The sequence below is a fragment of the Aquila chrysaetos genome, chromosome 20 (assembly GCF_900496995.4).
Source record: "Aquila chrysaetos chrysaetos chromosome 20, bAquChr1.4, whole genome shotgun sequence".
Lineage (NCBI taxonomy): Eukaryota > Metazoa > Chordata > Aves > Accipitriformes > Accipitridae > Aquila > Aquila chrysaetos.
Window position 1 is genome coordinate 24622690 of NC_044023.1, and position 14935 is coordinate 24637624.

At 40.5% G+C, this 14935-nt stretch overlaps 1 protein-coding gene across 1 annotated transcript; it reads right to left on the minus strand.

Moving 5' to 3' along the window:
* Window positions 1-8111: 8111 nt before the first annotated feature.
* SEC13 (SEC13 homolog, nuclear pore and COPII coat complex component) lies at window positions 8112-14903 on the minus strand. Its single transcript, XM_029996031.2, has 9 exons — window positions 14767-14903; window positions 14266-14310; window positions 13324-13439; window positions 12725-12876; window positions 11829-11962; window positions 10885-11018; window positions 10254-10374; window positions 9315-9461; window positions 8112-8862 (listed from the first exon to the last, which is right to left on the minus strand). Exons 1-9 carry the CDS (start codon window positions 14767-14769, stop codon window positions 8752-8754), a joined length of 963 nt encoding a protein of 320 aa, XP_029851891.1. The 5' UTR covers window positions 14770-14903; the 3' UTR covers window positions 8112-8751.
* Window positions 14904-14935: the final 32 nt, after the last annotated feature.

Below are 14935 nucleotides of genomic sequence, written 5' to 3' on the forward strand. Positions count from 1 at the left end.
TAGAGTACTGGCAAGCGTTGGTTTTAAAAATAACTTGCAATGTATGCAGTTGGGTTCATGTTCTTTATTCCCTTATGATGAATAAAGTTGTTTCTGTAAGAGAAGAAAAGAGAATCCCACACTGCTTACGTTCTCACTGGGTACTGCTAAGACTAACGGAAGAGTCCTGGTCAGATTTGGCTTGCCTGACATCGTCATGCCAACACCAGCAATGCTAATGCTTTAAATTTTTGTCTGTGACTTAAACTTTTTGCTAAACCCTATCAGTTAATGGTTACCTGTGTCTAAAAGCACAGAGATTTAGTCATAGTCTTTAAATACGTGTAGATATATAATTATGTAATGTCATTGTTTGCCATCATTCAGTCCCGCAAGACTTTTATTATCAGTGGTATCTTCTAGTCTTGAGTTCTGTTATTGAAAACAAGCCTGTAGATGCATGTGTAAATGAAAATTTCAGGTTTCAGACGTAATTTCCTTTTCCAGTTAATAATTCTTGGAGGGCAATCTAACATCATTTGTTCACTTACTTTAAGGACTTAGAGAGTTGTTCCTGTCACTCCTATTTTTAGGTATGAAGTTATGTTTTTTTGTGGAAGACTTTCAAATCTTGGCTTCCTGTTCTTGTAACGAACTGCAAGAATAAGAATGAACATAATGGATTGAGAAAGTATTTAAATTGTAAAGCTGATGTAAAAATCCTTTGCTGTAGCAGAGCAACTTTGATTTTTTTGCTTTGCTTACTGTAGGGTGGTTGTTTTCTGTAGACCCTCAGGCTTTCTAAAAGGCAGGTTTTTATCTTAACAAGTGAGGCTATGAAACCATAACATTCATTGAGATTGTGTTGGCCAAAATCAATTGTATTCTCTAACTATTTACCCTTTTTTTGGGGTGTATGTATATATATATATAATTTGATAATGTCTGAACCTCATTTAGTATCCAGTGATGTATGATGGTCACTTAATATTTCCATTCAGGTAGACAACTACTGATGTGTTTTATTGTAAGCATAAGTGTGATGAGAGGAAAACTGTAGGGAATCAGACTACTCCATTTCCAGTTATCGTACTGGCTAGCTGCAGAGTTTTATAGCACCTTCCCCTTTCTTGGGAGGGGGGAGAAGTTCTCATCCTTTAGGTTGTTGTTCTCCCCTAAATCAATATCTGTTTAGATGTTCAAAACTGCTTAAACATGTTACTAACAAATAGACTTTTTCATTTATTATCTAGCTTGAAAATAAACCTGAGTGTGATGAGAGAATAACAGACTGGAAATCACAGGAAGAAGAAAACAAAGCATCAGTGATCCACCATAACATGCCTTGAGGCACTCCCGAGTGCTTTTGGAAAGTCAGTCAGGGAACTGTCAGTAAGGAGGTATCTCCACCAGGTGAAGTTCAGGCTGATAGCCCGCAGTGTGGAAGAAGTCTTGTAAGCTCGCTTGCATCTCAAGAAGTGTCCGTGTCATTCCAAAACTTGAAGAAGGCTGACAATTGCAACTGTGTTCAGACAGAGAAAAAACAAGCAGGTGGACAAACCTGCGGTTGTCCAGTTGTTCTTCAGAATGACTCTGAAGGACACCTTGTGATTTGTCAAAGTGCAGTCACTGAAGAAGCCCCTCCAAGTCTGCATATGTGGCTGAACCAGAGGAGAAAAAAAAAAAAAAAAAAAAAAGGGTGGTGAGTATGTCTTTGAATGGATGTGTTGAAATATTTGTGGGATCTCACTGGTTAGAATCTTTTTGAAAAATTTTAAATTAAGAGGATGAAATGTTTTTAGTCTGCTTCTTACTTTAGGAGTTTCCTGGTTTTGTAAAGCCCAGTCTAGCGATGTACTATTATAGGAAAAGGGGAAAAAAAAGCATTAGATCATTCTTTAGTTGGGGGAACTATTACCACTGAAGTGACTGGATATTTTCCACTTGCCTAATCTATAAAGAATTAAACACTTAAAGTCATTATAAAATAGTAGCTACTTATTTTGAGGGACTCTTGATTGTTATTTCTTTGATGTTACTATGAAATTTTTTTTTTTTTTTTTGCATAGGAACTGGGTTGATTATAGCTTAATTAGTCACCTTTTTTCATCTTCACATTTGAATAATCATCTCGAATTAGTGGAAGAAGACAATTTTTACTTAAGGGTTTTGGAAAATAAAAGTAATACTGCATCCTGTTCAATTTAGGGAGATTGATTACAGCTGAAGGTGAGTCCCATGGCAGCTGCATTTGCCTTTTCCTAATGTGATTTTTTTTTTTTTTAGTATATATATTTCATTCATTATCTCAAATTATTAGTAAGAATGAACCATAAAGAAATAAGCATATTCAGCTGCAGCCTGAAAAATATCTTAATTGTGGGTGCTTAAGTAATACTGGAATGGTGACCAATTCCAAAATAGCTTCTGGTTAGGGAAGTCTGGGTGAATGACTTGAGTAACACAGAAGTGCACTCTTCCTTTTCCTCCTCCCCTGCTGCCCTCCCATCCAAATAATATTTAAGGACATAATAAAATATTTGTGTAACTTTGTGGATGGCTCCTGGTCATGTAAGAGTGCTTTGTCATACTGTTACTGAGTGCATAAAGTAATATTGTTTTAGGGGTTGTTTTGCTTTTCAACCCTGCAAGAATCCATTCCCTTTGGTTGCTGAAATCTGAGAAGATGAGTATGGTGAGGTTCTTGACTTTGTTGGAAACATCATTACCAAGTGAATAGAAACTGGATCTGCATTGGCAGAGAAAACATGCTTTTACTTTGGCTTTTGATTGTGGGGGTTTTGTTGTTGTTAAATAATTCCTTGCATCTTGGCTAGATCACCTTCTTGGCATTCATTGTATGCAGTATTTGGGTTAGGACAACCAGTTCTAGTGAATACCTAGGTAATTACCCAGCTTCTGTTAGATGTTTTTTTACCTCAATGTCATTGCTCAGAAATAAGATAATGAGAATGGCACTTTTGAAATTGCCTGTGCTCTGTCAGAGGGTAGAGATCTAGCTTATTTTTTCAAATAGATTGCATAGTTGTTTTGGAAAAATCCTAGAGCAGATATGATAGGAGTAGCATGGGTTATTTTATTTTGCTGTACAGGGCAAATTGTACCACATGAGCACACCGTGAGCAGTATAATCACAGTGAGAGCTGAGATAGCCTTTTTTTTTTTTTTTTTAAACTCATGTTGATATGGGCAAAAAGAAGAATTTCCAAATATCTGTGTGCCAGCTAATTCTGATAATCATGCAACTTACTGTTCTTGAAAGTGTTTTATTGAAATTTTGGCTCTTTTTTCCATTTGGTTTGCAGCTCAAAGGGGAAGAGATGTTAGAGCAAATCAAATTTGGTATAAAGTTTTAATTTTAAAAAGCTTCTTGAACAGTTGTTACTTAGGAATGAGTTTTGCATTGAAAATGGCATGTATTCCACAATGTACTTTTAAGGGAAGTCTAGAGATAGACAAATAATTATACACCAGAAATATAATAAATTATAAATCACTTCTGCCTCAGTATGCAAAGATGCTTTAATAGATTAGACACTTTGAACTGTTTGAATCGGGTGCTAACTGCCTTCTGTGGATGTGGTGATAGGACAAGTGGTAATGGCTTTAAACTAAAAGAGTAATCATGGTAGTCCAGTGCTTTGCTCTTCAGGCATTGCTTTACTGGTAGCTACAGTGTCATAGAACCATTCCTGGAGCACTTCTGTGCTTTGCTTACTTATTCTTCTGGCTCTAAAGCAAGAAAGACTGTACAAAAAGTCTCTCTGACCAGAATACTTAGAAGAAAATAGGGAGCATCATTTTCTACTAGGCAGGTTAGAAAGCACCCGAGACCTGTTTTGTCCTTATGATCGTTGTGCACTGCTAGGTTATACTACCCTCTTGAGGTTGATGTCATATTTGCAAAGGAGAAAATACTGCACACATTTATAGGTCCAAAGTTTTTTCTCTAGAACTCCAGGAAACATTGTTGGGTTTTTTTGTGTTGTTTTTTTTTTTCTTAAGACAACCTTAGAATGTTCTACTCAATAAGCTGGGTAAGCAACGCAGCACAATAGCCTGTGCCTCGATTTTTGTTCTGTAGACTAGCTTGGCCATATTTTTTCTTCTCAGCAAGTAGACTGTATCCTGCACAGCTCTGTCAAAATTCTAGAAACAGCAATCCTACCTACACTGCTTATTATTTTAAGAAAGGATTTATGCAGGATCTGTGGCTGACAGTTTCATTGTACTGTTGGGCAGCTTATTGGCTGACTGTTTCTATGGAATATGCTTGTAAAACATTAAAAAGAACACAAGCAGTAGATCTGTTGTGGAAGTGATGATTGGAGTTCAGCATAATAAATGCGACTTCAGTGCTCTTTCTGACTCTTCCCTTTCGTAACACTTCCGCAGGTTTCAAAACGTTGTGTCCACATCCTTACCCTGGGCTAGTCTTCTAAGAATTGTTTACTCCTTTTTAATCTGCTTTGCCCTTCGCTTCTAATTCTCATTTGCCTTCTGGTGGAGTATAGCACAAAACAATGCTAGTGGCATCAAAGGGATCACTTCATTTAGGTGATTAATTCTGTGGCAGGAAAAGAGAACATGTCTAATAAAAATTGCAATTATATTTACATTTATCGCATTAGCCTGTTAAAGAGTACTTTATAGAATGTCTTCAGGAGGATGTTCTAGAAAATGTTCATGGATTATCAGATGCCCATATGGGCTGAGGTACAGAAAAGAACATGTGCTGCATTGGAGCATACTGGTTTATGTATTTGAAGGCATGAAAAATTACCTCTGATGTATGCACCAGTATGGATATGGTTCTGAATCCAAGCAAGTTAACGGGAAAACAAATTTTTTTTTTTTCTTTTTTATTTTTTTTTAACTGGAAGAGATATTAGATGGTTTCCTTGAGAAGATCCATATTAACAAATCCCTTGGCAATTAAGCTAATTTGGCAACAAAGTTGAGTCCTTGTCCATCTACTTTGTGTAGTTTATTACCTGAACTATCTAGTTTGAGCTACTCTTAAACAAAAAACAACCCCACAAGTAATTGCGGTTTCAGCATAAGCTTTATTCTCTATTATAGATATGTATGGAAGTGTAAGAAGAGGTTTTCACAGTTTAGAAAGGATTCATATAGCGTTCAAACACATCGTTTAAAATAATCACTATATTTACTAAGGAAAAGAGATGAAATAAGAAAATCAGCCTACATGTCAGGCTGTCATTAACCTTGCCCTTTATTATTTTTGGCTCTAGGTCTTGTATTCTTTCTTAAAAGATTATACATTCCAAAGTCTGTCAGGGCAAACTGTTCAGGTTCACATACTTCCTTCTTCTTTAGAGTTGTGAAATCAGTAATAATTTCATTTTAAAGTAAAATTTAAAACAAATCAGGCCATCTGGTGCTTTGTCCTTCATCTTGCCTCAGTTTTTCATCTGAGTTTCAAGATTATTTTGATAATATTTTCTGAAAATCCTGTTTTGATAATCTATCTAAAAGTTCTACAAGTGTTCAACCGAAGGCAGAAGATAAGGTGGCTTCACATAGGTACATTCTATAAGGGCACACATGCGTAAGACTGTCTTATTTGTGTAATGGCCATAGAAGTAGCCCTTCAGAAGGATTCGGAGGACAATGCAGAGAGGAGCTTGGGGGAAGTCTTAGGAGCCTGAAAAGCAGGGTGAAAGCGGAAGCATGAAGCAATTTGTAGTTGGAATGTGTAATGCAGATGTTAAGTCTGACATAAACTTTAAAACAGAAGATTCATAAAGATCAGTTTAACATGGGTGAGTGCAAATAAAGTATGACAGGCTGGCTGTAAAGGTGAAAAAACAGCTTGTGGAGGGAGTTGGTCATTAGAACTTTAGTTATCAGTGAATCTGCTAGAACTATCTTAGTTACAATAATGTTTTTAATACTTTTCACTATGAAAATTGTGAACGTCTTAGCTGAGAAAACAAGGAAATGCTGGGATTTGAGAGCTGAAAACAAATGGAGGTGATGTATCAAAAACTCCTCTAGCAACAAAGCTAGGTTAAGAAACTCTGGTAATCTTCATCTTGGCTTTTATCTGAGGGTTTGTTAATAAAAACGTTCAATAGCACAAAGAAAGCAGGCAGAGCTGCTGGATCCTACCAGAAACAGTAAGGAAGCAGAAGCCCCTTGCATTTTTACAACACACTGTGTTTTGTTCTGGGCTGGCCCCAGAATGAAGCTGTTTCTGGATTCCCAACACAACAGGGACATGTGTCCCCTGTAGCTTCCAGGAGCTGGGTCTTTGGATCAGCATCTTCTGTTCTATCAGGGCCTGTCAGCACTGCAAGTAGTCAGGAAAATAGAAGAAGTGTAGGGTATGAATTTAGATAGGCTGTTGTACAGAACAGTGGGTTTTGTTTGCTTTCTAAGTTTCAAGTGACCACATTTGCCATTAAAGACAGTCTAGATACCAGTCTGTCAGTACAAGACATGCCAGAAACTTCATAAACTTAATGCAGATTGTCTGCTAGAACTTCATTTCTTATGTGGAAACTCCTTTCAGTCATCACAAGATGCAAACTTTTCTTCTTCTCAGGCTAGACAGTGAAAGAGAACAACGGTGCACTGTGGGCACAGGAGAGACCATGCTGGCGTTAACCAGACTGAGTAGCAATTTTAAGTAAGTTTATTCTTCAGTGTGAAATTTCTGTTGAGTATGTTCTTCTCTCTTTCTTTTCCTCAATCCTGACCCCAAGTATAAGGAGGGGATTAGAGATCCAAAACCATGAAGCTTATTCTCAAGAGCAACTGAAAAACTTTTACCTAATGCTTATATTCACAGTGAATAAACTTCTAAGCCTTAAATAATCTTTTATCAATTGTAATTGTTGGGGATAATTTGATCATTACTTGAAACCATTTTAATACATTTCATTTTAAGTACGAAAGAATAACAGGCTCAACTGGGCCTTGCTTCTAAGTAGGTTTGAATTCTGAAGTATTAAAACTCATAAAATACAAGAATAACTTTTAACATGGTGAATTGTGGAAGCTAATACCTCCACAGGCAAAAACTCTTCTTGTGTACTTAAGGAGTTAGTGCCCTTCTTCCTTAGAATGAAGGGTGGTAAAAGCTAACTAAGAACAAGGCTTCATTTTTGAGCCTTTTTATTGGAGCTAATGTGCTTGATTTTGTTTGTATAGTTTCTGCAGCAGTTAAAGCCAACCCAAACCCCTCATAGATGACCAGGTACTCTGTATCAAAGAACAAGTGGGTATGGTACTGGGAATGAAAGGCTGCCTGTTCAGCTTAGCAGTTATGATTATGATCTTAGTAGAAATGGAAAACAGCTTGAAAGAAAATAGTGCTTTGCTGTATAATTTGAAATGGAACTGTTTGAATGTAATGCTAACTTCTAGATGAGTTGATCCATTTTTGGGGGGTAAGGCTACAGTGCATTTAAACAAGAACAGGAAAGTTGCATACTTCTGTTGGTATATAGAAATTCATCTATGTGTTTCTGTGAGAGCAACTAGGATATTTGGTTAGTATAGATAACTATCATAAAATAAGGTTTGTTTTTGTAGAAAAGGGGGGTATATTATCTTGACTATGCCAAACAAAAGAGCATGCCTAGGATCTGCTACCTTGGAGAAGGAGGAAGGCTACAAGTTGTTCACTTGTATTGCTTCAGTGCAACTGAAGAGTAAAGGGAAAATGTGACCTTTTAGTTAAGTACTTTCCCTCTTGTAGGAGGGGAAGAGCGCTTCAGCTTTTAGCTGAAGGCATACTGAAATGTGGTTTGTTCGAGCCTAATATACTTGCCTGAAGTGCAATGGCACATAGGTTTAACTGAAGGCAAAACTTTGTCCTGTCTTACACTATATACAGTGTTAGTCTCTAGTGGACTAATACCTTCCCAGCTATTGCAAAGCTAATACCATGGATGGGAGGGTGACATGACTGTGGCTTGACTGAAGGTAGACTGTAGACAGCCTTGACGAGGTCCCTAGGAAAAGATTATCAAATACAGCACACCAGGCTTTAACCAATAGGACTTTATTCTGTTGGTACCTCAACAAAAAAACCCTGAAGTACGGTACAGAAGTGTGGCTAAAAAAAAGGCAAACCAAACTTCAAATTACGGTTTGATTTATTGATGTTGGTTAAATAACCAAGTTTGAGATTATTGTAAAGCAAAAGATATATGCATTCCACTACTCCTTTTCATCTTCAGGAAAGCACACTTTCACCTACCCAAGCACATTATTTTCAGGAAGATCTAAGCATCACTTCACTACTACCAGAAGGGTCATCTAATGCCAAAAACTTCACACCCCTTCCCCTCAGTTGAAACAAAGTTCTGGCCTTTGAAGGGACAGAGTATTTGTCTCCTTGCACAAAGGAGTTCACACCTCACCACTTTCACAGCCTGTGCCTGTTCCTACTCACATGCTTGAAGTCTGACCACAGCATATCCAATTAAATATGATCCCTAAACCAGAAAAGCAGGGTACCACTTCTACAGCATGAAGGAGTGGTGTAAGGCACAGTACTTTGCTATGCTCTTGACCTTAAATTTAGGGGAATGTCAGTTAAGGCTGATTATCAACATATTGTAGCCTCCCAATGGTATTTATAGAGTGCTTATAAAATTGGATAATTGTTTCCCATGTTCATGTCCAGTTTAGCTAAAATCAGTTCCCATCCACTTCAAGAACGTTGCAAATCGGGTATAGTGATCACTTGTTGCAGCTGGAACACTCACTCATACATCATTGCTCATTCTGCTGCCCCTCTGTAACGGCAGACACCCCTCCTTGGCCCTTGTTGACATCGCTGATACATGCCCACAGTCCGTCTACTGATTCCTTCCATAGCGTGACCTCAAAAACAGACCAGGAAGAGGTTTCAGCCTTAATACATTCTCAGTTTCCCACTTCCTCACAACTATCACATCACTAGTTTGGTGATAGTCTACAGTTACAGAAGCCAAGTGTTACAGCATTGTTCTAAGTATCAAGTTAGTTGTTGCTGTATACTGAATAATCATCCAGTGGTAAAGGGGGAGTATGTGAATTCTGCTGTTAGTACCATACAAAATAAAGTTAAGCCTGCATTTCTAAGCTCCAGCAAGGACTAAGAAAGCAGTGCAAGTAGTTTGCCAAAGGTTAGGGTCTCCCTCCCCTCTTGATAAGTCAAAAGAAAAACTTGTCACCATTGTAGCAAAGGAGAATCTACAAGTTTTGTCTTAAACAAAAGTGACAATAGCCTATCTCATCTCATGTCTTCTGAAAATACAGCATGCAGGAGTAAAAGCCAAGGCAGCAGTACTCACTTTATTGTCTCCTCCAGACACTGCAAGAATATTTGCAGTAATGGACCAACTCACATGCCAGACAACATCATTGAACTTGTGCAGCAACTTTGGTGACCATGAATTTCCAGAGGCATCATCACATGTCCAGATAAACACTCTGCCATCCTACAAAAGCAAGCAAACCGAGTTGGTTGGACCACTAGTTACAACACAGAAAAAACAACCTTGATTGCACTTAGAGCTACACTTCCAAATCACAGCTCCGACATGAACCCTAGATGTGTTTACATTTTTGCTCTTCTATAGCTGAGAGCCAGATAGGAGTACAGCTCTCTGATGAGGAAAACTACATACAAAAGGTGACTTGCAAGCAGCACAGAAAAGCTCCCAAAATACATATGTATCAGCTGAAATTTTTTCCACAGAATGAGATTTTGCTTTCCAGTCACATGACAGCAAGTTAGCAGCTTACTGAGTAGTCTTCTTGCTATAAAAAAACCACATTTACAGAATTATGAGCAGCAAGAACACTACAGTCAATATGAAGGTTGAGGACATCAGAGCTGATTAAGAATGCCAGTTATTAGAAAACAGTATTTTTAGCTGGCAGTGCAGTGAATTTGATCCAGAGACATTAAAATATGACATTAGTTTGAAGGTCTTCCTCATAGTGAGACTATCCTGCTCATGATTTTCAAAATAAAAGATAGTCTTTGGTACAGAGCCACACACACACAAACCTTTGTTCAGAAACACTTCTATTGGGCTTCCGAGTTTGGGAGGAACAGGAATCAAAGGCTCTTATGCACAGACCCAGATATAGCAAAGCATTGCCAAGAGGACCTATTACAGCAGTTCTATCCTTACTATTCCTTTACTAGAGAAAAGGGGAAGGAAGTGGAAAGTGGAAGCAAGGGCACTGAGAGCCTGCCTCTGTCACTCCAACAGAAGCTTCACCTGTGAGCAGCTAGCGATGGTACTTGTCGGCAAACCTATGGATGGAGCCCAGGCTACATCTCGAACCCAGTCACTATGAGCCTCCAGCTTCTGCTCTTCTTTCCACTGACCATCTTCCTCCCTGAAAACACATTTATACAGTCAGAAGGGTGGCAGCAGCAGCCAGTCACATTTCTCATCTCCTGTTCTGGAAGGCTTTGTTTTTGTAGCTTTCAGACTCCTGGTTTATCCAGATAATACAAAGCACAAGTGTTCCCTGCTCTTCTCCAAAAAGCTCTATGGCTTAAACTGACAAAATCTGTTCCAGGGGACAGAAAGCAGCATAGGCAATGAGTATTTGATCTTCAGTTACTGTACAGAAATCTGCTGTTGTCCAAGTGACAGTGGTAATCAAAGACAATTGGAAAGCCACTTTCCAAGATAAGATGGAAGCAGGGCTGACACAAATTGCTATAACCATGTGATAGATTGTACATCACTAAGTTGTTTCCATTTTCAAAGCACTTCTTTAAAACGGTAATTCAAAGATGAAAGCACAGAGATGCAGGAAATATTACCTGAGATACTAACAGGAACATTCAAAGACTATAAAAGGTATCAGGTTTTGTAAGTTTGGCAACAGAGCACTTACTTCCAGATCTTGACAAGGTTGTCACAACCACCAGATGCAAATCTTTTGATGTAATTTGGTTTTTGACCAGATGGTTGCTCTATAAGGCTTCCTGGTACAACAGCAGGAGCCCAGCTAACTGCATTACATCCAATCTATTTAATGAAAAAATATCATTATTAGAAGTTGCTTACTTTAAATAAATAAATAAAAAGCTGCTGAGGGAGCAAAGGACACCTACTACATACTCTCCATTGGTGGGGAAGAAGCCCATCTTAGGAAAATAGGAGTCTTGCACAACACTGGACAAATATTGGATGAATAAGAAATCCAGATACAGTCTAATCTCAGTAAGGCACTTATTCAGAAACCCTTAGATAGCTAAGTAACTGCTTTATGTGTAAATATCATCTTGGATATGTAAACGGTGGAAACGGATATAAACTGAAAAGACACAAGACATATGCAGTTGCTAAGATTTAGGAATGCAGGAGCAGAAGGAACCTTTGGTCCAGAGCCCTATTTCCTTTTATTGAGAGCCACTGCCATTAGCCTATGAAGTTCTGCTTAAGCAAAAATCCCCACTATTTGGGAAAAACATGAGTCCTGCAGTTTTTCCAGCTTCAGTTTACTCACAGTCAGTCTGCACAGGTGTTCTTAATACCAAAGCCATTTCTTACCAGGTAGCTTCCAGCACTCTGTTTAACAATCATGCTTAATAAACAGGTATTATCAGTGCTGTTTAGTAACCTTCACGTCTTGTTTTCCACTTCATTTTAGTGACTACAAAGTGTACCTTCCTACTCTGGATTAATTTAAAACAAGTTATTCTTGATTCCAGAAACTGTTTCACATCATTTCATTGTATTTCAGTATTTATCTAGTCTGCAAGTTCTCTGAGGCATCAACTTGGTGTTTATCTGTAGCTTCAAGAGCTTTGTGCTGCTCCAAAGGAACAGACTTACCGTATGTGCATTGCTGATCTTTTTGACTTCCCACTGCCCGTCACCCGTGTAGCTCAATAATGAAATGGCCCCATCTGAGCTCCCGCAGGCCAGGATCAGTCCATAGTCATGTGGTGCCCAGCAGACAGAATTCACTGTGAAGGGTGAGACAGACTGGATTACAACACAGTGACTACCTAAAATCGACTAACCAATTCACTGATTAACATTAGTAGAACAGTTGCTAAAAGTGTGCAGCTTTGAAAGCTAAGAGTCTTAGCATTCCTGCATTTCAGCAAAGCCAGTCAATTAACAATTATTTACTGAATGACAGAAAACTGCCTTTATTTTTGGCAGCTTTCAGAATGAGAACACCAAAAGAGCACTCTTAATGAGAAATTAAAAACTGACTATCCCCTGCAACAGCAAAAGTATTGCTGACTCTAGAACAAAAGCTGAATGGCAGGCACAGTATTTAAAGACTAAATTAGTAACACAACAAAGCTGGAGACTTCTCAGCTCTGCATGTAGGAGGACCAATCATCTGAACAAAACAGTTTCCACTGTGAAACAAAACACAGCATGCTAAAATCCACCTCTTTCCTTTCTTCCTGTAGTGGATACATACAATATTTTCCTTAAGAATTCAGTACCCTACCATCTTGTTTATTTGCAAGCTGATTTATTTGTAAAACAACTCCTACACAAACATCCTATGAATCAGGACAGGAGGTTATCCAGCAACATGACCTTATGTAAATGTCCTGTTTATGCTGAACAGATTCACTGTCTCTCCGTTAGTTTATCCCCATCTGTTTGATAGAGGCTTTCTTCCTTAACACTGATGGATTTATTCCAATCTTACCTGCATCCTCTCACATCCCCAGTCTTGCTTTCCACCTCCAGACCCCACATACCTGAGGAATCATGCCCTGTGTACTCATAAGTCTTCTCCCAAGTGCCATTTTCTTCCTTCCAGATAATAACCTTCCTGTCATAGGAACAGGAAGCCAAGATATTTCCGTACATAGGATGAGCCCAGGCAACCTGCCACACAGGGCCTTCATGCCTGCAAGAAACGATGCTATTTGGAAAAGCTGAGAGAAACCCATTCCAGTTGCAGCTGTTTCACAGCCATCCTCATTGTAAATTGGTGTTCTTAAGCGATTAATGCAGTGATATGAAGAATGAGTAATGCCAAGATAAAAAACAGCATACAGGACTGTCAAAGCCACTGCCTTAAAAAAAATTCCAAACATTTATCTTTATATTAGCAATTAGGATTGTGAGTTTACTTCTTGAAAATTATAGGTGTGAAGTATTTAATGAATGAAAAAGTCCCAGTGTTATTTCTAACTGGCTCTCTGTCCCCCCTCACAGCTCTGAAGAGTTGTTTAGCAACAACCAGCCAGAATAATTACTACCTTGGAGGAATTTACCATGCATCTTATGTTACCAAATAACAAAAACGACAAAGTTTTCCACAGATCAGAATCTCCTGTTTATGACACTTTACCCTCTCAGGTCCGCAATGAGGATTTGCCCTCCGTTCCGAACATCAAAGATTTTCACGGATCTGTCTGAAGAACAGGTTGCTAACCGAGTGCCATAGTAGTCCATCTGAGCATCGTGCTGCAAGGTGATGGAAAAGCTGCTGTCAGCACGCGTGAGTTCTGCTTTGGCAACAAATCTTACTACATTTTAAAAGTAGCTGTAAGATTTGTGAACAGATGACTGAGTCACAACATGACAGGTTAAAAAGGATAGCTTTTCAACAATGCAGACAAGCCGCTTAAGTCGTTTATTTCCCCAATTGCTGTTTTCACTAACTATACAAGCGTTATGCAGAAGTAATTTAGGGAATTCAGAGCAGTAATGCATAGCATTTTTGGGAGAGGACAGGAAATTAGTGCCACTGACTACAAAGACTTGACCAGTTACATATTTTTGTTTCTTAAGATGTAAAGTGGGTGTAAGAGCACCGACACCTCTTATTTATGTTTGAAACTTCATTATCTAACTGGGCTCCCCGCCTCTACAAATTACTTTTAAATGTTTCCTCCTACCCGTACTTACACCTCTGCTCCCGGAAACATCCACACAAAGGAAAATGAGTTTCACCTGCTGAAGCTCTGTACCACTTAGTGTATGCACACATACCATTTCATAGAAAAGAGCAGAAACAAGGCTAGGGATGAAAACTGAAGTTTTAAATCACTTCCCCCTCCCCCAGTAGCTATGTTTTCCTGTCCACACAGTATAAAACATCGGGATATCAGACAGCATTCTCCATCTGATACCCCATGTGCATCGCTTTATACAGGAACATGCCTCGAGCTCTGCACCCCTCATGAGAAAGTGCCATAAAGGAGTTGTGTTACGACTGGAGAGAGCGCAGTCAACAGAGCCGAGCGGTGTTTTCGTGAAAGACCAACAGCCCCCCCCCCGGCACACTTACTATCATGTCCTCGTGAGAGGTGTCCACGGTGTTAATTACCGAGACCTGCGGGGTGAGAGAGGGGAAGAAACAAGCACCAGTACAGCGCACATCAAAGCCTGGCGACTAAACCGGCAACGCGCGGCCGAAGGCGGAGAGCCCGCCTCTCAGGCCCGGCGCAGCAGCCCCGCGACGGGCGCGGCGCCCCGGGGCTCCCCGGCCGCCCGCGGCCCCAGCCGGCGCCGAGGCCGCCATTAAGCGGCAGCCGAGCGCTGTGCCGCTTGTGCCGCGCCCAGCCGCGGCGCGGGCTCCCCGGCCCGGGAGGCCGAGGCCGGCTGCGCTCGGGCCGGGCGCCGGGGACCCCGCCGGTTCATCCGCCGCGCTGCCCCCCGCCGCCGCTCCCGACGGGCGCCGCGGAGAGGGGCAGGGCGGCCCGGAGCCCCTCCTGCGGCCGCCCAACGGAGCTGGAGCTGGGCCTCGGGCTGGCCACCCTCCCCCTTCGCCCCCCCGCCCCGGGCCTACCATGGCGGCAGCGAACTCCGCGGTGCTCCCCGGCGGCGACCGGCCCGGCCTCGGCCTCCGGCCGCGCTCCTCCGACGTGGCACGGCGGTCCCACGCACAAACGGCCCCGCCGCGGCGCCCGCCCGCGCGCCCAGGTTCCGCCCGCGCCGAGGTTCCGGGGCCGGGCGGA